Source organism: Barbus barbus, assembly GCF_936440315.1.
Source record: "Barbus barbus genome assembly, chromosome: 29".
In the NCBI taxonomy this organism is placed as follows: Eukaryota; Metazoa; Chordata; class Actinopteri; order Cypriniformes; family Cyprinidae; genus Barbus; species Barbus barbus.
Genome location: NC_136757.1, coordinates 17,874,794 through 17,898,084, shown reverse-complemented (window position 1 = coordinate 17,898,084; position 23,291 = coordinate 17,874,794). Strand labels below are relative to the sequence as shown.

Here is a 23,291-nt window from a genome sequence, read left to right as displayed (position 1 = left end):
AGTATTGTATCTATTAATAATGTAATCATGCCAAGTCAATGTAGCACATGGGTCAAAGTTTATGATTTATTATTTAGGGTGCTTTTGTATAATTTTTGATGCTTGAAAGCTGAAGTCTCCATTCATTGTAGATGAAGACTGTATATATGCACCAAGACAGTTTACTTGTATGACTATAAATGGGAGAAACTGCAATGCACAATATAGCCTTCTAAATAAAAGCCACATTGCCAGTTGTTCCATAAAGTTTAGTACTTACATAATTAGTGAATCATGATTTATTCATGAAAACATTCATTCACACACAAATTTGATCAACAGTTCTGGGGCAGTTCATGTTTGATCTTATTCCTGATTTGAAATTATTTAAATATGAATTTGGCAAGCAGTTTTTGAGATCTAAGTATTTTGAGTAGATGTCACTACATGCCTAATATTTCCCAAATGGCCATTAAATGAATTTCCTTGAAAGTCAACGTGTTGTGTTGTAAACACGTGAAAAAGAGCAATCAGCACAATCTTCAGAACTTCTCTTTTTGTGTTCCACAGAAGAAAGGAAATAACAAGGGGATGGGATGAGTAAATCATGACAGATTTGAATTTTTGGATGACCTACTCCTTTATAACCCACAAACTGCACTCGCAAGGACCTCCACCCTAAAAACACATTAGGTTTGTCTTGATTACAAAGCACATTAAGCTCAGAAGAGCAGACAGGACGTAGTCTTCTCGACAGCGATCTCAGCAGCAGAAGCATAACAGCAGATCCACCCATCCTCTCTCGCAGTCAAGCGTAAAGATGAGACATCAGCGAATTTTCAATAGTCTGCAATTCTCATGTCATGTCATCTCTGCCAGACTCCCAAACATCCTTTCCCATGAGTCTGTGGGGCTGTGATCTATTGGAATGCCTACTCGGCCAATTTCATTACCACTGCGGCCAGGTCTGGAATTCCCAGCGAGGGCCAGAGCTTGGAAAGTCTGACGGGAGACTTGAGCACGACACAGATTGTATGCGGAGCCTGTTATTATAGAGATGCTGAATCGTGTGGATGCAGATGTTATGGGAGCGACAGAATTTAGTGTGTGACTTATTTCCACAGCTGGTGCAAAGCCAAAAACAAGTCGAATGTTAATGAAGCCATGCAAAACATGGCGGAGAGCGAGAAAGAGAGAGACTGTGAAGAGACTTGAAAGACAGTCTTTGTGATTCCACTTCTCTCCTTTCATCATGCCACTCAATGATAAATAAATTACAGTAACATGTAAACACCGACTCATTCTCCTTTATGAATGGACATCAACTTCAATCTGTATTCCAGTACAAAGTTAAGCTATACCATGGATTTCTGGAAAAAAAAAGATCAACCCTGTAAGCCTTTATACAAATAATAATGGCTTTAACTATGTAAAATGTTCCTTTTAATTAACTTTTAACAGACCTAATGTCTAGAAAGGCTGTACCAATACCAGTGGCTCTGGATCAATGGTAAACAACACTCGCAAGCACTAAGAAACATGTCTTTTAAGTGCATGGAACTTGTGAAGATAAATATCATTGTAGTAGGTATTCTATTTAATCAATCATAATGCAATTATGCCATCAGCATCTAAACCAACTCGGGCCCCATAAATATCATGCAATTCAGATTTAATTTTATTAGTGACGGTCTTTAATAATTTGCATGCTTTGAAAGGGTTAGATGACCTTATAAGCAGCACTAGTCCATGGAATGAAATGGTCAGCATTTATGTCTATTGTAGATGTAGGTTTAAGTCCCAAAAACATAAATGCACTCAAAACACATTTAAGAACACGAGTACAGAGCTTATCTAAGAATTAGCGCATGTCTTCGAATGATTTCATGGAGCCTTTGTGCAAAGCTTTAATAAAACGTATTTTTGTGGAAATAACATTTATGCCAAAAAAAACAAAAAAAAAAAAACACAAATGTAATATTTCTTAATACATGCTATTTTTTTACCATACCTTTCTTTGCAGCATCCAGCCCAATACACACCCTCCGTTCACTCCATTCCCGCAGATGCGCGTGAGCCGGTGACTCCACAGTGCGGCTGGATGTGGAGTCTATACTCAAGCCAGCCAAAAGCTACTGGAGTGTACTAACCGTTTTTGCGCAGGGGGAGAGTGCCATGTAGTTGAAATATTCTACAGTTTCTATTTATAAAGTAACATACGCATTAACATTAATAGACGCCTTCTTCACATTATGAGGAACATTTTTAAACTGTGCTCGTTAACAAGTTTAGAGGTACAAAACCAGGCGATACCATTGCAAATGGCCCCTATCGCGAATGTTTGTCTAGATGCCTCTTAAGCGTGCGTGATCTTTTGAAGGCAGCACACGCTTCTTCTGCTATAGGCGTGTCTAGCAGAGCCAGCGGGAGAAAACCGAGACAATAAGAGTTAAACAAGAGGACAGCTGGCGAATAGGCCTCTGGACTGATGAATTGTGTCGGAAATGGCACGCTGCCACAACTTGACTGTTTCCCTGCGTGGCGACATGTTCGATACTGTTCAAAGTAATTTTCTGAAAGAGTATTTGTCGTAACTGTGGTTAGCCTATAAAGACAGGCAAGTTGAGAGCACAACATGGCTCTAGTTTCTTCCTACAAACGTGTCTTTGTCGATTTGCCTCCTGTTGTAACGTTTCTGATAAAGGCGGGCTACGGCAGATGGTCAGGCTTTCTTTCCTCGTGCCTCTCCCTGAATTTAAAAGATAAGCTAATTAAACGGGCATTTCCATGTGAAAGGAAGAATCCATGGAGATTTCTCTCCGCACTGGCGACGTGCAGAAGTGCCACCTGTAAATGCGAAGGCAGCGAGACACCGAATCGATTTGGGAATTCGTGTGTGTGTGTGTGTGTGTGAGAGAGAGAGAGAAAAGAAAAGACCATGCGAGGAGGATATTATGGTGCCGAGATGTGGCTGGAGATTGTCATTTGGTTGCTAGGAAGTAACTGACTCTTCAATATGAAAGTCCCATTGAAGTATGACAGTTTGGTCACCTCCCTGACAAAAGTTGTGTTAAATAGGAAAGTCATAGTACAAGTCAAAAGTATTAGGCTATTACTGGTGAAGGAAAAAAAAAAAAAAAAAGACAGGGTAATATTATACAAGACATTAATAGCTTTAATTTGACTCAAGTGTACAGAACATTACAGTATATTTAAATAGAGGGCTTCATTATCAAACTACATTATAGCTGTATGCAACTTAACATTCTCTTTTATGAAAACAGTAAAAATTACAAGGCGCATTTCCTCTCCATAGGCCTTTTCAGTGGTTTTATTCAGTCAACTGTATGCGACGCAGATTTTCTTTCACTCTGACAAATTCTGGAACATTCTTCTCATCCTCCATGCGCCTCTGTTCCTCCATCTCATACTGTGGAGAAATATTTAAAACCGTGAACTTTACAAAAACACTAAGACACGGAATGCGAAAGTCCATTCGACAAAATGCATAACCACTATAATTCAGTTCTCATATGAAAAAAAAAAAAAAAAAAAAAAAAAAAAAGCCTTGCATCTGACAAAACTCTTGACCTCCATTTCCATAAGGAACATTTAAGTGGACAGAGATTGGTCCATACCTCCTGCAGTTTCTGCTGTCTCTTACGAAGCTCTTGTTCCAGGTCAGAAGGAGGTCGGAGGGCAAGTTCCTCCTCTCTGTGCAGGTCAAGCCTCCTCTGCTGTAACACACGCTGCAATTCTGGTTTCTCCAACAACAGGCCTCTGAGAAGAAATAAGAAAAAAAACTAAAATTGGTAAAATAACCAAAGTTAATATGGATAAATGCAGGTAAGTGTAGGTTTGATGTCACTTCAACTTGATGTTTACTTTGCAAATTATTGGGTTATGTTGGTGTATGACATAATTTGCAAGGTAACATCTTTTAGATGTTATTTCACCTCTTGTGGCTGAGCAGAAGCTCCTTATGGAGATTCTGGCGACTGGGACACTCGCCAGGTGAGCCATTCAGTTTCCGGAGCTGAATGAACTCATCTCCACTGTCTGTGCTTTGCTGGGACACAGGAGAATGACACGCATAATTCTCTGAAAAGAAAGATTGGAAACAATTATAAACACCAAATCTTCTGTTATGATTTGATTTTTTAAATTTGGGGAGGCAAATTGTAATTCTAAAATGATGTCTACATGTTTATACAAATTACATGATGCAATGCAAATTAAACTCAGAGCACAGTCAGTGCTTGTACCTTTTCTGTGATGTCTGAATCCTGGCTGCTGGAGAGAAAGTGAACAATAAAAAGAAAATACTGATAGACATTAATAAAAAGTATAATTAAACAAATGTGTTACTTCTAGCATGCAATTAAAAGAATGTAATAGTGCCAGCATGTCCACCTGCTGATGAAAGCACGGAATCAAATCAGCTCAGTGGACGGAGATGACATGCTCTGCCTCCTAATGCGTGTTGGCTTGATTTACTGAATGAAGCAAAGAGGGCCATTTATAGCTCAACACTGAGGCTCTCGAGTTATTTTCGACTTCCTGACCTCTGAAACATGACTACAGCCAATAGGACAGATAGAAGGGGTTCAAAATTGGATTTCCTTAGTAAGCATTAAATATTACATGCAAACTTGAATATAAGTAAACTTATTACTTCCACCACTATTAATTATTATTAAAACCATATATAACTAACTATTGACAACTATTTTGTATAAATTTATGTAACAAAAGACAAACACGTTCTTGCATGAATCCACACACAAAAAAAGCATAATTTAGTCTCACATGAAATGTGTATCCTTGTTCTGGCCGTGTTTAAAGTCTTTTTTAAGCGCTAAATGCTTTTATCCATTATCTACTTGCATTGTACTCCCAGGACACACATTATAGCTCTCCGTGCATTGCATGTGAACTAGGGATGGGAAGACCCCCCGATTCTCTCAGTGCATCGGCAGAAAATAAAGAATAAAATACGATGCGATGCACCGGTTTAAAGAGTGCGCATCGGATACAAGTTGGCATTTGTATCGCGATGCATCGTTTCGAACATAACTGCATAGGTAAAACCCGATTTAAGTCATTACAAGTGGATGCGCTACACTTGTTTAGAAAGTGAACAATAATCTTTGACCAATATTTTCTATGTAGATTGATTTCCCATCTCGAAACCGTTTCTCAAGCGCGTTCTCATCACCGTTGCGCGTGAATATGACGAATCACAACAGCACGGAAAAGCGGGGATTAAAATCCAAAACCTAACAAATCAATCGGGGCTAAAGCGGTTATAAACAACAACGTAAATTCACAAACTAATTCGTGCACGCTTATTCTTAAGCAGCCCTTAATGTCGATCATGGATCAGATTGATCCACCATAGCAAACAGCGAATATATTTGTGCGGTTTAATGCATTTGAGACGTTTTGTTTTCCTCCGTGCATATCTGACATGTCACGAGTATATTTTTAATCTGTAAATGTTAGAAAATCATGCAAATATCCATTTTACTGTCAGGAGTGGGTACGCTAGTGGACGAGCGCGCATGCGCGCTAAACAGACGGAGCGCAATGAGTCAAATATGCATTTTATGACAGCTGTAAAGGCACTATTGTAATGGGTAAATAAAACGTAAGCTAATACAGTTCAATGTGTTTCTTATAGCAGTAAAATGTAGTTTTATTGTAGGGATTTTAACTTTTAGTGATTGTTAATGCTTTAAAGAGCAATGTTAGATTGTTCTAGTGATATCTGTTCGAACTATAAAAGGTACAGCTGTTATAAAGCCAGAGTGAAAGGCTGCATGACTATGATAGTATGTGAGAGAGTCAGTGGTAAAATCATTGCATTCATATTGGTCAGGGCGCTCACTTCATGTTGTATTCAAGGGATAGAAGCTTCACAAAAATGCCAAAATCAGCAGCTAAACAAACACATATTGTTCCTCTTAAAATGAACTATGTAAAAGTAACTGGATAACAGAAACGTTTGATTCCCAGATCATAATTTTTCCCATTAAAACAAAAAGACACTAAACTCAGTTACTAAAAGAGTGTGACTTTATCAAACACCAGAAATAATTTCCTTAGGATTCATAAAATAAACTCTAAAAACATTTTATTTTAAAAATCACTCACCTCCACGCATACAGCTGATTGCTTTTTTGTCGTGTTCAGGTCCAGCATTGTGCGACTAGTGTTGAGGCTGTGGCCTTTGGTCAGCGTTTGCTCTGTTTATGTTCAGTGATGCTTGTTGCAGACATTACGTTGAAGCTCATTACGCCATTCCAGATTAACCTGAACCTATACGAGGCACGTAGGATGCCAGATTAACTAATTACCGTAGACATTAGTGCTGATTTGAACTGTCTTCCTTCCTTGGAAATATTAACTCTTGATATCTTTATTTTTTCCTCAGTAAGACAAATGAAAAGACCGACAGACGTCCCTCTTAGCTAGTTCAAATATTTGTTTTCTGAACCAACAGGGTTATTGTTCTGTCAATATAAAATCTTGTCCAAATTATGTAGTTTTACTCTCTGTTTATTCCTCTACATTGAAGTTACATCAACTAATAATCACTAATTTATAAGAATTATAATTCTATAATATAATGAATTGAAATATATATACATATTGCGCGCGTGATCCTCAATTCATAAAATCTTACCGGCGCCAGCCACAAGAGGGCAGTGTGATTTTTAAGGGTTGTTTAAACGCTTCCCATGATTCCAAAGTGCTACTAAGCAGGATGTGAGGTCATTGAGTGAATGTGTTCGCGTGTGTGTGGAGTGAGTGCTGTGAGAGTGCTTGTTTGTGTTTTGTGAGAGTATGTGTGTGTGAGTGAATGAGATAATTTTAAAAATCTACACAGTGATCTTATTTGATCTGGTCCGAGTTGTTGCCCTGCTCGGATACAGAGATGATAATAACCGACTCGGGAGCTTCTGTAGCGATGATCGTGAGGCTTTTCACAAAACTCGGGCATCCGCAGTTGAAACTGTGGTAAGAAATGATGAGTCGATCAGATATACTAGAACAGGCAGGGTGCTGGATCTCGGTCCTGCATGCTCTGCTTGTTCACTGAGTATAACAGCGATTCTGATCTCACCATAACTTCACAGTGCGCGAGTCCTTGAAGTCTGAGCATCACGGAGCTGCACGACACATTTATTGTAGCGATATTCATTTAAAGAGACCACACCGGCATATATAAGGTTATTTTATTCTCTTTTTGTCAAGCCCTTATACGTGGTATTTCTGATACCCATTTTTAAACAACTGACTGGTGGGAGTACGGGTAACCCATCTGAACTTGTAAATCACATGTATTGTGTTACGTAGAGTAAAATCCGCCATCATGCTTACGAGAGTAACCTCGGTTTGTAGAGGCGGTGTGATGAGACTCTGTAAATAAAATAAACACTGTTTAAATTCTGTAGCACTTTTTTTTTTTTTTTTTTTAAAGAATCTCTTTCTTATGGGTTGAGAATTAAATCTCACCTATGGACCCTTTAATACTGTATATAGAAGCCTTCTGGGTGTCGACCCACACTCTTATTCCTTTGTTTTCAGTCTCGCACATTGATTCTTCTAATTCTTTGTTTTTCAGTGTCCTGTGGGGTGTGGGAGGGGAACAACATCAAAATGGCTGCAAGTTTTAGCCTTACTGAGCCTTCAAACTAAACCCTCTGCTGTTTGGGTGTGTTTTTTATTTTATTGAAGTAACGTTACCAATAAAAATACATTCTAGATTTTTTTTTTTAAGTTTTAATCAATATATTATCTGTTAATAAAAAATATATATGAAGAGTTCATTTGCAAAAACGGGTAACACTTGAATTTTGTTTTTTCAAAAATCATGTTTTTTTTAATCCTGCATTCCAATTAATATCAAACTGCATTTGGGTTGTTTTGATTAAGAAATACAGCTAACTAACACAATAAAAGACATAAACTCATAATATTCAGTATAAATTATTTAGAGGCCTTACCCATTATCCAATGCAACAGTTTCCTTCTGCGTCAAGGTTTGATTTTTGTTTTGAAATAATCCTAGATGATGATTGTATGTGGATTTTAGATGAATGTCCAGACTGTCCTTTGGTGCCTTGTGAAAACATTTTAGCAGTCAGTACATTTCAAAAACACAAAGCTTTGAATCAGTAGCTAGTAGTAACGTCAAAAATCCAAATCTTCCTTTGAGGCTAGGCTACATCAACTCACTGTAGTGTCATAATGAAAGGCATTTCGCCGAGAGCTGGCGTGTGTAGTCGTGTTATGGAGTCTTCTCCAGGGTTCGTCGTTTTGTGCGAGATGGGTTGGCTTGTCATATGGTAGTTTCTGATCAAGCGAGGTTAAAAGTAAGAAATATGTAAACACATGTAGGCTGTAATCAAAAAGCATGCGAACTAGAAAAGGGTGGTCAGTTATGAAGTTTGAAGTTCATAATTTGAATTACCTGAATTTCCTTACTCCCTGTAAATGTGTAATCGTTCTCATATTGCGGGAATGGAAAAGGATCTCGTTCTTGTGGCATATTTCCACAATAAATCCAAATGAGTCTGGTGGAATATAGCAGATCGATGTTTTGGGATCTTTACTTGCAACTTTTTTGTTGTTGTCCCTCCTACCGTTGCCTAGAGACCAACAGTGAGCGTCAGGTCTGCCGCACCACAGCTCGAGACGTAAAGATGCTAACTAACCATACAGACAAGCGCATTTTGGTGTAAACCTTTATATTAACAGTTGATTAGGAGGCTGTTACCGCGTTGTTTTTACAAAAAAAATAAAATAAAAATCATTTTAGTTTGCCCAGAATTTGCTGCTACTTACTAAAATGTGTTTTCCCCAAATGTAGACCTCATAATGTTTGTTATTCAGCCGTGTTCTCGGTGCTTAATGATTTTTTTATTTTATTTTAATCTTTACGAATATTAATTTATTGACATGTAGCCTATCTATACAAGAGGGACACGTTTGCAGTTGGAACTCCATCCCAAAGAGACTGGCCAATAGGAGAGCAGAGCGCGTTACACGTTTAGTATGTGCAAACAGTGCCTGGATAAAAGCCCAGCAATATTTACAGCACGTCTATTACTGTCACACGGCATGTCTGAAGTGAACGTATCTTTTTGAAACAGAAATGTATTTAAGTCATGTGCTTTTCAATGTTGAAACGCAAAGCGTTTCTGTTATTTTTCTGCTTCACTTACTTTTAACGGGGGCAAGTGAATTACCCAGCTGCAAAGAGGTAGGTGCTACTTTATTGTGCATTATATAGATTTTCTGAGACTGTAACGTGGGGTAGCCTACTACAACAGTCTTTTAAAATAATGTAATTTCAAGTGATTTGAACTTTATTATATGCTGTTTATTTCTGACAGCTGTTATTGACAGTTTTATTATTGGCTGAGAGACTGGACTGGCTGAACACATGAACAGAATAACACATTTGTGAGCTACTGCTGCTGCTGATGGAATATTGATCATTATAAACAGCCAACATTGTCCTGAAGGACTAGTACACTCTATAAAAAAATATATATCATGTAAGGTACATGCTGAGAAATTTGTATTGTACACACATCATCATACAGGAGCCTGTGTATAACATGACGCCACTTTACAAAAAAGAAACCATAGAAATTTCATGAAAAAAGAAGAAGCCTGCAGCTCATTTCATTTAATAAAGCAAATAAGGGATGTGAGCTGGATGTTTTCTTAGTTAATAAAAAAGCTCACATGCATCATCAGTATTAGCTTTCAGTAAACTTGTTTCCATTCTGCTGTATGTTTTAGCTCTCTGTCCTCTTTTTCCTCCAGAAAATAATTGTTTGAATAAGAGTAAACGTAATTATGGACATGGGTGACACACTTACTTTATCATGTCTAGATAAGCTTGTCCGTTGGCCCTAGAGAGCTGTGTGAAAGGGGCATCTGCTGTAATGATCAGACGACAAACGGCTGCATTGTTGTTGGTGTACCTGAACCTGTCTATAATAATAGTAATAATAATATAATTTGAAAACATTTTTATTATTGCAAATATAATTGACAATAGACCAAGTGAAAATTGCCATTGGCCTTGTGAAAAAAAAAAACAGCCCATGCATGTTTTCTGTGGGAGTAAGAGATTCATCAATTAATCTGACCCCTAAGAGACACCATAGAAACAAATGTCAGTCTGTTCTGTTGCCTTGGTTTCTCAGTTTCATCATTTATATGGATGTGAGGATTATGATGTGGACTGCTTTCTCAGAACAACAACTTCTTTCTTTCTTTCTTTCTTTCTCACTAAACATTACTTACTTGCTGCACTAACACAAAGCACTGGAAGCACGGCCACTCGTCACGTTGAGGTTTTGTTAACTATTAATCTTGTTTCATTTCACATGGGTCATTCTGAATTGCTCTGTGAAAGTGAAGTGTCTGCTGTTACCTCAGGTGCCATTCTGTCACTTTAATTTAGGTTCTTGTTTCTTGCCAGCTGCCTGTTCTTTGGGGGAGTTAGCTGTCAACATATACAAACCACTTTGAGTTTAAATAATTGTTTCATTTAAACCACACCTTTAAGCATTTAAGCATCTTTTTACACATTATTATGTCCTTCGTTAAATTAGGATAAACTGATAAACAGGATGTTTGGAGATGTTAATATGTTAATATATATTCAAGGTTTTATTTTATCAGGCTCTCCTGCTTTGCATAACGGTGAGTAAATAATACCTGCTAAAGACTGTTTGTTTAGACAAGGATTCGAAGACTTCCTTGAAGTTGATCTTCAGTGGGTGGATCCACCTACTGTGCAAATATTGATCTTACACAGTATTTTAAAAGGAGGTATAATCCAGAGGAACATTATAAACAAGATGTTGGTAACTACAATTTTATTTTATGTCTGTGAAGCACAAAATAATGAGTTGTGCATCTCAGCTATCAACTGTAGTGAAAATTACTTAAAAGCACTCAGAGACAGACTTTGGACCACTGCAGTTTTAATATTACTGTAATATAGTATTATAATGAAAGCTTTTTTCTAAGCAGAAGCTTTATGATAGTATAAATTACATAATATAAAATTATTCCAATTTAAATCAACATTTCTTTTCCATGTAGGCCTATTTATTTATTTATTTGGCGAGTAGCTACCTATTAAATACTCCATGTCAGCTTTTTATCATTTAATCTGTTTTTTCTACATTAATTGGATGGCTATACAATATAATTTTCTTACTTAAACACTAAATTAATCATTACTGAATAAGGTTTATGTGGTTGATATCTCCAATTATTCCAACAAATTTATTACACTGCACAAAACCCAATTTTACAGTGGTCCTAATTTTGTCTTATTTTCAAAATGAATGACATTTCAGTGCAGCTGTTTTTGTGTGATTCAATATTTTGCAGTCCGATTATCATTTTGAGTACACAGACTGTGACGTTTTGGGCTCTCGATGGAGAGTAGCGATACCCAACAAGCCTGAGACCTGCACTGGCCTGCCTGATCCAGTCAAAGGCACCCACTGCAGTGAGTAACTGCAACACACATACACCGCCACTAGATAACGGTCTCTAGCATGCTATGTTTCCAGGTGAAAGGTTTTCAAAGCTAGAAATGCATTAAGATACTTTAATCTTTGTTGTTTTTTCTCTCTTTTGTCAGCGTTTAGCTGTAATGATGGTGAATTTCTGGACATGAGAACTCAAGTGTGTCAGAAATGCGTTGCAGGGACCTATTCTCTTGGGACGGGTGTTGCTTTCGACGAGTGGGACACTTTACCCACTGGCTTTGTCAGCCATGGCATCAGTATGAACTTAGGAGACACTCACACAAATTGCTCCAAGTGAGTGACTCATATACAGGTACATCTAAAAAAATTAGAATATCGTGAAAAAGTCAATTTTTTCTGGTAACTTATTTCAAAACGTGAAACTTTCATTTATTTTAGATTCATTACATGTAAAGTAAGTAAAAGTTTTTTTTGTTTTAATTTTGATCATTAGAGCTTACAGCTCATGAAAATCAAAAATCAGTATCTCAAAATATTAGAATATTTACATTTGAGTTTCAATTAATGACCATCCCTACAGTAACCACAATAATGGGGAAGACTGTTGACTTGGGAATGATCCAGAAGACGAACATTGACGCCCTCCACAAAGAGGGTAAGTCACAGAGGGTCATTACGGAAAGGTGTGGCTGTTTACAGAGTGCTGTATCAAAGCATATTAAATGCAAAGTTGACTGGAAGGAAGAATTTGGGTAGGAAAAGGTGCACAAGCAACAGGGATGACCGCAAGCTTGAGAATACTGTCAAGCAAAGCTGATTCAAACACTTGGGAGAGCTTCACAAGGAGTGGACTGAAGCTGGAGTCAGTGCATCAAGAGTCACCACGCTCAGACGTCTTCAGGAAAAGGGCTACCAAGCCACTCCTGAATCAGAGACAACGTCAGAAGTGTCTTACCTGGACTGTGGAGAAAAAGAACTGGACTGTTGCTCAGTGGTCCAAAGTCCTCTTTTCAGATGAAAGTAAATTTTGCATTTAATTTGGAAATCAAGAGTCTGGAGGAAGAGTGGAGAGGCACAGAATCCATGTTGCTTGAAGTCCAGTGTGAAGTTTCCACAGTCTGTGATGATTTGGGCTGCCATGTCATCTGCTGGTGTTGGTCCACTGTGTTTTCTGAAGTCCACAGTCAACGCAGCCATCTACAAGGAAATTTTAGAGCACTTCATGCTTCTTTCTGCTGACAAGCTTTATGGAGATGCTGATTTAATTTTCCAGCAGGATTTGGCACCTGCCCATACTGCCAAAGGTACATACTGCCAAAGGTACCAAAAGCTGGTTCAATGACCATGGTGTTACTGTGCTTGATTGGCCAGCAAACTCGCCTGACCTGAACCCCATAGAGAATCTATGGAGTATTGTCAAGTGGAAGATGAGAGACACCAGACCCAACAATGCAGATGACCTGAAGGCCGCTATCAAAGCAACCTGGGCTTCCATACCACCTCAGCAGTGCCACAGGCTGATTGCCTCCATGCCACGCTGCATTGATGCAGTAATTCATGCAAAAGGAGGCCCAACCAAGTATTGAATGCATAGAAATGAACATACTTTTCAGAAGCCTGACATTCCTGTCTAAAATATCCTTTTTTTTATTGACCTTATGTAATATTCTAATTTTCTGAGACACTGAATTTTGGGATTTCATTATCTGTAAGCCATAATCATCAAAATTTCAAGAAATAAAGGCTTGAAAATATTTCACTCTATGTGTAATGAATCTATATAATATATGGGTTTCACTTTCTGAAATGAGTGACAAAAATATTGACCTTTTTCACGATATTCAAATTTTTTGAGATGTACCTGTATATATGAATTTGAGCTACAGCATTTCAAGATACAAACAGGTGCTAGTACTTAAAATTCAAGATCAAATGGATGGCTGAGCCATTCAACATTCACTTAACAGTAATTGCATGCTCAGAATGTTTATGCAAAAGTGCTTGACGAGTCAGGACCTTGAATTTTTTGGAATTAAAATTAAACTGAAGAATGGACTTTTGTGGAAATTTGCTTTAATGGGGACCCATTACATGTGTCTTTTGCATCTGCGCAGCTCAACATGGATCCCAAAAGGTGATTATATTGCCTCTAACACAGATGAGTGCACTTCAACTCTTTCATATGCTGTGAGTCTAAAGAAGCCTGGAACTGTGTCCTTCCAATACTTCTATCCAGACAACCACATGTTTTTTGAGTTTTATGTAAGTACTGTGGCTATATTTTTATATATTTTTCCCCAAATATATACATATGTAGAATTAAAAAACAAAAAATTGAGATTGTTAAATTAAATTTGTATATAGTGCATGTTTAATATATAAATATCTTATAATAGGCAATATAAAATTAATAAATCGAGTTTCATAACAACCACAAATGTGACAATGTTAGATACTGGATGATATGGGATATGATATGCATGTGCTGACAGGTTCAGAATGACCAGTGTCAGTCTACAGACTCTCAGCGTGGCTGGATGAAGATATCAGAAAGTGATTGGGATTACCATTATGTAAGTCTGCGTGTGTGTGATCCTGGTAAACCCTGTGGTATGGGGACAAAATGTCCCCACAAAGATGGCAATATCCGAAATCCTTTCCCTTGTGGGAAAATATTTTGGTCCCCATGAGGAAACAAGCTTACAAATCATACAAAATTAAGTTTTTGAAAATGTAAAAATGCACAAAGTTTTTTGTAAGGTGTAGGTTTAGGTGAATGGTTAGTGTAGTAGGGCAATAGAAAATACAGGTTGAACAGTATAAAAACCATTACGCCTATGTCCCCATATATCACGGAAACCTAACACGTGTGTGTGTTTGTGTGTGTTTTGAGAGAATATGTAGAAGCCTCAGGCCTCAAAACCTTTTCTTCTTGCTATCTATCCAGGTGCAGCTGAGTAGTGGTAACAATGTCTTGTACTGGAGAACAACAGGTTTCTCTCTGGCTGCCAACACTGCCAAACCAGTTCTACTGAAGAACATTGCCATCTCAGGTATTTATCCAACACAGTTCATTGTGCACTACCTTAAAAAAAGATGGCTTGAATTTGAATGTATGAAAAAAATTGACTTAGTAAATAACAATCGACCATTTCTTCAGGTGTCTCGTATACATCTGAGTGTTTTCACTGTAAACCTGGTACCTATAGTGATAAACCAGGGGCTGCCCGCTGTGTGCCATGCCCTGCTAATTCGTACTCTAATAAGGGAGCCACTGCGTGCCAACCCTGTGAGGCGGACAAATATTCAGGTGTGTGTCTCAGCATTTTTAAAGCAATGTTCATGTTAATTCAGGTCAGTCATCAGCTGCTACTGTTATAATTTCACATTCATTATTGCTCATAGTAGTGTTATTTTTTCCTGTGTACCTAGACAATTATATGAGTGTTTACAGGATGTTTTGTGTGGAATATTGGAGTACTTATAACATATATATTTATTTGAACTTTCCTGTAGCTCAAATAGTAGAGCATGGTGCTAGCAACGCCAAGATCATGGGTTCGATTCCCAGGGAAAGCAAGACCTGATAAAATGTAAAATCTGTAACTTGAATGTAAGTCGCTTTGGACAAAAGCGTCTGATAAAAAAAAAAAAAACAAACAAAAAAAATATTTATATTCCTTGTGTAGGTGCATAAATGATCCTGAAGTCTTTCAATTAAAAGAAGTGCGTGTATATATATATATATATATATTTAAACATCAAGTTAATTGTACTAATTAAAATAATTCTATAAAAACATTAAACAATATTGAATTGTTGATATATTATTGAATGATTTTGTGGTTAAACTAACATATACATAGTCTTATACTAGAAAATCATGATGCATGTAAGCACAGTTATTTTTAATGACTGGTGGTCACCCATCAAATGCATTATACAGGGCTTTAAACATTACATCTGCATAGATGTGATCAAGCATTTAAATGTAAGCTCATGAAAGTAAATGTTCATGTAAATGACCTGCACGCACTAGCGCCTGTGCCCTATGGGATTTGCCTACTGTGTTTTATCACTTTATCTAAATGTGTGTGTTTTTCCTAATGCCATGGGAGTTTTCCTCTGTCCTGTGTGTGTTACTCCAGGAATTGGATCTGGAACCTGTCGACAGCGACCGCCCTGCATGACAACTGATTACTTCTATACTCACACACCATGTGACTCCAGTGGTCAGGTACCACAAAATATCCAACAAACATTTTATTTTATTTTTATTATGATTTTTGATTTTTTGTAATTTTATTGTAATTTCATTTTTTTATTGATGTAACATCTCCAGATGACAACTGACTGTATATATATATCTATATATATTTAGACACAACTGATGTATAAGTGGATCGAGCCTAAGATCTGCAGTGAGAGTGCGGAGGGGGCAGTGCAGCTTCCGGCTTCAGGGGAGATGATGGCCTGCCCTCCATGCAATCCAGGATTCTTCTCCAACAACACTTCCACCTGTGAACCCTGCCCACATGGCTTCTATTCAAATGGGACAGGTAGAGAGAGACAGCCAGCAGACAACAATTAACGATTTCACTCCCTATGACAGCATATGCATCTCTGTTCTATCTATAGGTGGCAACACTACATGTGTATATAACATATGTGTGCTTTAGTACATTATTGTAGTGCATCAAGAACAGAACTCACTATTAGAAACGATCATGTGACATGTGTTCAGAATGCTCGGAGTGTCCCGCTGGAACGGAACCAGTCGTGGGTTTTGAATATATATGGTGGAACAAAATGCCCAGCAATATGAGGAGTTCAGTCTTCAGCTCAGAATACAGAAGCACGGAGAGGAGCACAGGTAGGCCTAAATATCCCCTCACTAGCTCTCCACACAATTTGATGCAAATTTGATATAATTGTATATAGAATTTTAAGTGAGCCATTGATTAGGGCATAAAGTTTTTGTAGACAGTCGTTCTGTCATAGGTGTTTGTGAGTTATGGGGGTTTTGTTGTAACAGGCTGGGAGGTTGCGGGCGAGTACATCTACACCACATCAAGCAATCAGGACTCTGACTATATGATGCTGACACTCACAGTACCTGGATATAGGTGAGCACATACAGATGTTAACGAATAGCAACTGCATCTTATTAATGGTCTCAATATCTCATATGAAGACAACATTAATGCTAATACAAGAAATTGATATTTTGATCAATATATTTTGTTTTTTTCCTTTTTCAGCCTGCCTCATTCCTTGAGTGAAGACAGTGAGAGAGTTCAGCTTTCCAGAATAACATTTGTGTTTGAAACAAAGTGTACAGCTGATTGTAAACTGTATTTCATGGCAGTGAGTTTGACTGTATTTTATACCATTGTATATGACATTTACAATTAGTGCTTGAAGAAAATGTTTTAAGTGTCTTATGTTCACCAACACAGTAAATACAGTAAAATTATCAACATTGTGAAATATTCATATAATTTAAAATAATTTGTGACCCTGGACCACAAAAGCAGTCTTAAGTCGCTGGGGTATATTTGTAGCAATAGCCAAAAATACGTTGTTGTCTCAATAAACGTGGAGTAAGGGAACAAGGAGTACTGCAATTCAAACAGTTTTTAACAGAAACACAAGCAGGGAACAATGAGAACGCTGGAGACATCGAATGACGTCGTAAGCCACCAGATGCTGGAGATAAGGAAACACAGGGCTTAAGTACAGGGAGAAAACTAGTTAATTAATTAAACACAGCTGAAATAAAGGAATAATCAAACACGGGAGAAACTGGGTCAAGGGGAAGGCACAATGGGGAGAAAAACACATGGACATGGGGACACAGGACTGACAATTGTATGGGTCAAAATTATCTACTTTTCGTTCATGCCAAAAATCATTAGGACATTAAGTAAAGATCATGTTCCATAAAGATATTTTGTAAATTTCCTACTGTAAATATATCAAAATTAAATTTTTGATTAGTAATATGCATTGCTAAGCACTTAATTTGGACAACTTTAAAGGCGATTTTCTCAATATTTAGATTTTTTTTCACCTTCAGATTCCAGATTTTCAAATAGTTATATCTCGGCCAAATATTGTCCGATCCTAACAAACCATACATCAATGGAAAGTACTTATTTATTCAGCTTTCAGATGATGTATAAATCTCAATTTCGAAAAATTGACCCTTATGACTGGTTTTGTGGTCCAGGGTCACATTTATATTTGATTATATATTTTAAATAAATGTAATTTATTTTTGTGAGGGCAATGTTGGATCTTTAGCAGAAATAATTCTAATATGCTTGTTTGGTGCTTAAGAAACAGTTTTATTATTAATATTGAAAAGAGTTTGTGCTGGTTAATATTTTTGTGGAATGTGTTTGAATAGAATGTTCAAAAGAATAGAAATAGAAATCTTTTGTAACATTATACATTTTCTTTTGATCGATGTAATGCATCATTAATGAATAAAAGTATTATTCTTCTTTTTAACCTTACTTACCCCAAACTTTTAAATGGTACAATCATTGTTATTTCTTAATTCCTTCATGTAAGGAGTATTAATGTCTAAGATTTGTCTACATCTCTTTGCAGGGGCAAAATGAATGGAGTAATATTGTGGAGAGTTGGCCTAACACTATAGGGAAGCAGTCCTACTCTTATCTTATTAAAAGCAATAACACTGTTAGCTTCACCTGGGGTTTTCAGCGCACTGGGGTCTTCAGTATGGTAAGATTAAACTACAATATTTCACTTCTTTCCCGTGTTACCTTTTTTTAGCTGTTAAATAACAGAGATTTTAGACCCCAAAAAGCTTTTGCTGATCTATTGTGGTGTTCCTGTCTTACAGAAAAATGAATACAGCTCTGACTATGCTAAGATCTACTCAGTCCACCTCACTAATGTGATTGGGGGTGTGGCATCAGAATGTCGTCAGTGTGCTCTGGCTGCCGTTGACTCTGTGTCTGCCTGCGTCCCCTGCCCTGCAGGACACTACATGCTGAACGGCACTGGAGTGTGTCAAAGCTGTCCCTCAAATACCATTATCAGGCCCGAGCAGCCAATCGGAAAGCAAGCCTGCATACCTTGTGGACCCAACACTTACAGTAATGAAGTAAGCATTATTTATTTACACAAAAGAAGTTCAAATTTAAAACTTGTCTTTAGACCATGTGTTCTTTTCCATTGCAAAAAAAACATTCTGTGTGAATAGCCCCTGTTCTTTGAGCTCACTGCAATTTTAAAGCCTTTGTTTGCAAGTCATGCATTGATACAGCTAGCTTTTGAACAGTACCTGTTCCGGCCAGTAGGTGGAACTGTTGTCAGTGGACAGGTTTCAGTATTTTTTATTATTATTTTTTTTATTATTATTATTATTATTATTTTTATTTATTTTTTTAGGTTTCAGTAAACATTATTGATTGAAGAGCTGATGAGGTAATAATAGAAGTGTTCAGCAATCTGTGATTAATAAATTTGTGCACAGTTTGAAATGTGACCTTGTAAATGCATAGTTTTTGGTATATAAAAAATAAATGGCAATAAATGCATCTTGAATGCATTATTTTAAAATGTACAATCATTCATATCATATTTTTACATGTTTGAATATTAATTAGGGTGTGAAGCCCCTAGAATAAATAATTTATTGAGCAGTTATAGTGTAGAGAAGTAATAATTTTGCATTCCAATCTATGCATAAATAGTCAAACTCCAAACTTTTTACACCTTGTGTTTTAATGATTATCAACCACCCCATATTCACATCATTGCAATGCATATTATTCATGTAATGTAAAACAAGACCGTAATGCTTGCTGCTTGTATAAAAATCATAAAATGAAAATTTCATTCCCTCATGCATACTTGGGGAAGTGAAATGATTAATAAATATTCAAAATTATTACATTTATAAAATAACTTGGCATATATAAATGATTTACTGTATATTAAAATGAATAATATTATTATTTTTTAATAATGATTACATTATTATACTTTATTATTGTGTATGCACATTTTTAGTAACCACTTTATATTGATTTTCGCAAATCATGCACTTTTCAACTATTTTATATATCTATTCACTTCTGTCATATGTTTGTCCTCTCTGTTCACAGGGCCGTTCTGCGTGCATGAGTGACTGTACATTAGCACTGCATCATAAAGGAGAGATGCTGAATTATGATTTGTCTCCGCTGGCAAATGTCACTGGCTTCCAGAGCAGCCCACGCTTCACCAGTAAAGGGCTGCAGTATTTCCACCATTTCAGTGTGGCACTATGTGGGACAGAAGTAAGAGAATAAATTAGACCAGATTCATTACTGAAGTATGTAGTGAAGTCGTAGAGTTGTAAAAGCTCAGAATGAAACATTAAAGTGTGTATTTCTCTCATTTAGAACAGGGCTCTTGCATCCTGTGTGGAAAATGTAACCGAAAGCAAGAGGGATGTAAAAGGCTACATCTGTCAGTCTACCATAGTGCCTTCTGAGGTCAGGGGTCAGAGTGTTGTGTCCTCTCAGCCCTTCACTATTGGAGATAGTTTAATTGGTGAGTGCTTTGAAATCTCTATCAAATAAACCTATCCCACTGGGTCTGTCCTGTGGATTCATCAGATGCAAACTTTTTATACTCAGGAGTGACAACTGACTTCAAATTTGATGACATCTTGTCATTGGATGGCAACTTTCCTGTTGAATCAGAGCTGCCTGATGTCATATTATACTACAGGTGAGTGTACTTGCAATGATCTGTGTTTAGTTTATTCTAATGCTTTTAATATGTTCACAAACAATTTTCGTTGACATCAACTCAGTATCTCAGTTGATTTAGTTCAGACTGATCTGTAATGACGTTCTTCCTCTTATGGTGTCAACAGATCTAGAGAAACGACGCAAGCATGTAAAAATGGAAGATCAGCCTCCATTAGGCTCCGATGTGATCCCACTGTAACACTGAAGAACCATGTTTCCCTACCAAGGTACAACATAAAAATAGCTTCTCCTTCTGGGTAGGGCTGCACCATTAATCAACACAACAAAATTGCTTAGTGCGATTATCAAATCACAAAGGCTGTGATTTAATTAAAGGGATAGTTCACACAAAAGCACCCTTGCATTGTTCCGAACTCGTAAGACCTTCGTTCATCTTCAGAACACAAATGAAGATATTTTTTATCTTTTCATTTTACATTATTGACACACTATTTTCCTATGTAGTTGCTTTGACACAATTTACATTGTTAAAAGCGCTATATAAATAAAGGTGACTTGACTGGACTTTATGAAATCCGAGAGCTTTCTGACCCTGCATGGACAGCAACGCAACTGACACATTCAAGGCCCAGAAAGGTAGTAAGTACATCATTAAAATAGTCCATGTGACGTCAGTGGTTCAACCTTAATTTTATGAAATTGTAATTTTATTCCCCAAATGGTGCAGCCCTACTTTTGGGGCTATTCCAAGGAAAAAACAAGACCAATCAAAACTAATCTGATTTGAAAGTGTGTGTGGTGAATATTGTATGGTTTGGAACTGAACTATAATACTGGTTTTATATATGTATTCCAACTCAGACAATGGAAGACTATTGCCGTTTATTGCTTGTTTTCTTTATGTGTGTGCATTTGGTATAGCAACTGTTCAGAGGGCACCTGTGATGGCTGCTCCTTCCATTTCCTGTGGCGCTCCCAGTATGCCTGTCCTCTCTGCTCTGAGAGGAACTATAAGGAGATTGTGAGCGCTTGTATCCAAGGACTTCAGGTACATGTCAATTCACATCATGATAGACCACACAGTTTGTGAATGAGACCATTTTTCCGCTCTAAATGTTTTTTTTACCATTTATTAGATGACTTTATGTAGCTAAAATGTGTTTGTTTCTCAGAGGACTACCTATGTGTGGCAGCAACCTCTGAGGTGCACAGGGGGGGTGACATTGCCTCCTCAGAAGATCAGTGCCTGTGTGACGCTGGACTTTTGGCTGAAGTTTGGTGTCTCCATTGGAATTGTGGCTGCTATATTGCTCATTACCATCAGCTGCTACTTCTGGAAAAGGACACGCAAGTGAGAGTTCATTACTTAAAGTGATACTTGAAAATGGGGCCAAAAACTGGTTTACTTTGTACTTACTTTGACATCCAGTAATAAAATTGTTGCGGTGGAAAACAAAGCAGCATACAGGTGAAATTACCTAATTTAATTTGATCTAATGAAAATAAAGATTGATGAATTATCGATGGAAAAATATTTTTTTCCACATTATTGTTGAATAAAATAAAACATATCCTATATAGATGTTAATCGAGTAATGCCAACTTAAGGAAAAATATATTTGTTTGTTTTTTTCAAACAAAAATACTTTTTAAAATATTTGTTTTTAGCCCATTGCATCTGGAATTGCATTTTGGCCAAGACTTTATCATATATCTATATTGATAGATTACATATTTTGATCTATTCATCTCCACTCGAAAGTATAGTGTAGTGCTCAATCTCATAATTCCATGAATTTAAGTGTAAAATCATAGTGGATAACTGTATTGTACAACACTGACTTTGTGAGCGAATGAAATTAAGAAAAAAGAACAACATACAACATCATACTGCCACAAAGATGAATGTGTTCTTTTATCTCTAAGCCTAATTATAGATAAATTGGGGATAAATGAAGGATGCTGTATGTATAAAAGTATTCATACCCTCTCTTTAGGCTGCAGTATAAGTACTCAAAGCTAATGATGACTGCAGGAGATAAGGAGTGTGAACTTCCGGCTGCAGATAGCTGTGCCATCATGGAGGGAGAAGATGCAGAGGATGACCTCATCTACCTCTCCAAGAAATCTTTCTTCACCAAGATCAAGTCATTTTCCAGAGAGGTAAGGAGGTCACAACACAGACTTCAGTTTGGCCGTACTATTAACTCTATAGCTATATTCTTGATGGATGCTATACATGGTTTAATGTTATAGTAATATTAGCATTAACAGGCAGGTACAGACATTTTCTTGACAAACTGCTGATATTTTACAGAGAACGTCAGATGGCTTTGATTCTGTTCCTCTAAAATCATCAGCTGCACAGGAGATGGAGATGAACTAGAACTTCTAAGACTCGGGGAGAGCCAGCAAGAAATGTTTGGCCTGTCACAAAAGATCCTTGACGCTATATCTGACAATATAACATCAATACTTTTATTCCCAAAGAGACTGGGCAAAGAAAAAAATATTGAAAAACATGTCTGGCTTATTCAAGTCACCTCATAAACCTGTGATTTCAAGACTGGCATAAGAAGATTTTTTTTTTTTTTTTTTTTTTTTTTTTTAAAGACCTATAGCATTGTGTATATAGGCTTAGCCTATACAAATGTATCACCTGTATGCTTGTGAAAGATAATGCTGGAAAATTTACATTGCATTTGTTTGGCATGTCATCATGTTATATTATCAAATATGATATTTTTTTCTCTTAATTTGGGTCAGTGAGATGTTGTTTTCATGCGTTGAGAGTTATACCTGCCTTTTTTTTTTTAATCATTCAAATCATTTGGCATACTAGCATTTATGTTCTGTGGACCTTTTTTGTTATGTTATTTGTATTTTAGGAAATGTCATCTTGTTTGTAATAGTTTTCTTAAAGAATATAGCCTACTTTATAAAGCTAATGTGTCCATTGTTTATTAAATCTTTAGATTAGCTATAATTACACCAAGCTACAACAAGAAATAATATCAATGAGGACAATAATAATAATAAT

At 36.9% G+C, this 23,291-nt stretch overlaps 3 protein-coding genes across 4 annotated transcripts; 1 reads left to right on the top strand and 2 right to left on the bottom strand.

The window, feature by feature from the left end:
* Nucleotides 1–3,127: 3,127 nt before the first annotated feature.
* Nucleotides 3,128–6,693, bottom strand: LOC306848940 (protein FAM107B). 2 transcript variants are annotated; one of them, XM_079383730.1, is made up of 5 exons: nucleotides 6,136–6,674; nucleotides 4,245–4,272; nucleotides 3,936–4,080; nucleotides 3,618–3,759; nucleotides 3,128–3,409 (listed from the first exon to the last, which is right to left on the bottom strand). In XM_079383730.1, the coding sequence occupies exons 1-5, from the start codon at nucleotides 6,181–6,183 to the stop codon at nucleotides 3,311–3,313; spliced, it is 462 nt and encodes a 153-aa protein (XP_079239856.1). In that variant the 5' UTR covers nucleotides 6,184–6,674; the 3' UTR covers nucleotides 3,128–3,310. The 2 variants fall into 2 exon arrangements, with proteins under 2 accessions (XP_079239856.1, XP_079239857.1); XM_079383731.1 differs by having other exon boundaries at nucleotides 3,134–3,409; nucleotides 4,245–4,269; nucleotides 6,136–6,693.
* Nucleotides 6,694–7,207: 514 nt separating this feature from the next.
* Nucleotides 7,208–8,645, bottom strand: cfap276 (cilia and flagella associated protein 276). The gene is made up of 5 exons (XM_079383728.1): nucleotides 8,459–8,645; nucleotides 8,224–8,340; nucleotides 7,992–8,107; nucleotides 7,501–7,613; nucleotides 7,208–7,404 (listed from the first exon to the last, which is right to left on the bottom strand). The coding sequence occupies exons 1-5, from the start codon at nucleotides 8,534–8,536 to the stop codon at nucleotides 7,334–7,336; spliced, it is 495 nt and encodes a 164-aa protein (XP_079239854.1). The 5' UTR covers nucleotides 8,537–8,645; the 3' UTR covers nucleotides 7,208–7,333.
* A 497-nt stretch (nucleotides 8,646–9,142) lies between these two features.
* On the top strand, nucleotides 9,143–23,196 carry LOC306848939 (endosome/lysosome-associated apoptosis and autophagy regulator 1-like; the record flags this gene model as incomplete). The annotated part of the gene is made up of 22 exons (XM_079383729.1): nucleotides 9,143–9,250; nucleotides 11,410–11,530; nucleotides 11,666–11,846; nucleotides 13,628–13,775; nucleotides 14,006–14,086; nucleotides 14,461–14,566; nucleotides 14,674–14,823; nucleotides 15,662–15,750; nucleotides 15,895–16,072; nucleotides 16,258–16,386; nucleotides 16,549–16,639; nucleotides 16,775–16,880; nucleotides 18,132–18,266; nucleotides 18,388–18,651; nucleotides 19,658–19,831; nucleotides 19,937–20,087; nucleotides 20,174–20,267; nucleotides 20,416–20,517; nucleotides 21,173–21,299; nucleotides 21,424–21,602; nucleotides 22,249–22,414; nucleotides 22,569–23,196. The coding sequence occupies 22 exons, from the start codon at nucleotides 9,143–9,145 to the stop codon at nucleotides 22,635–22,637; spliced, it is 2,949 nt and encodes a 982-aa protein (XP_079239855.1). The 3' UTR covers nucleotides 22,638–23,196.
* Between the last annotated feature and the right edge of the window lie 95 nt (nucleotides 23,197–23,291).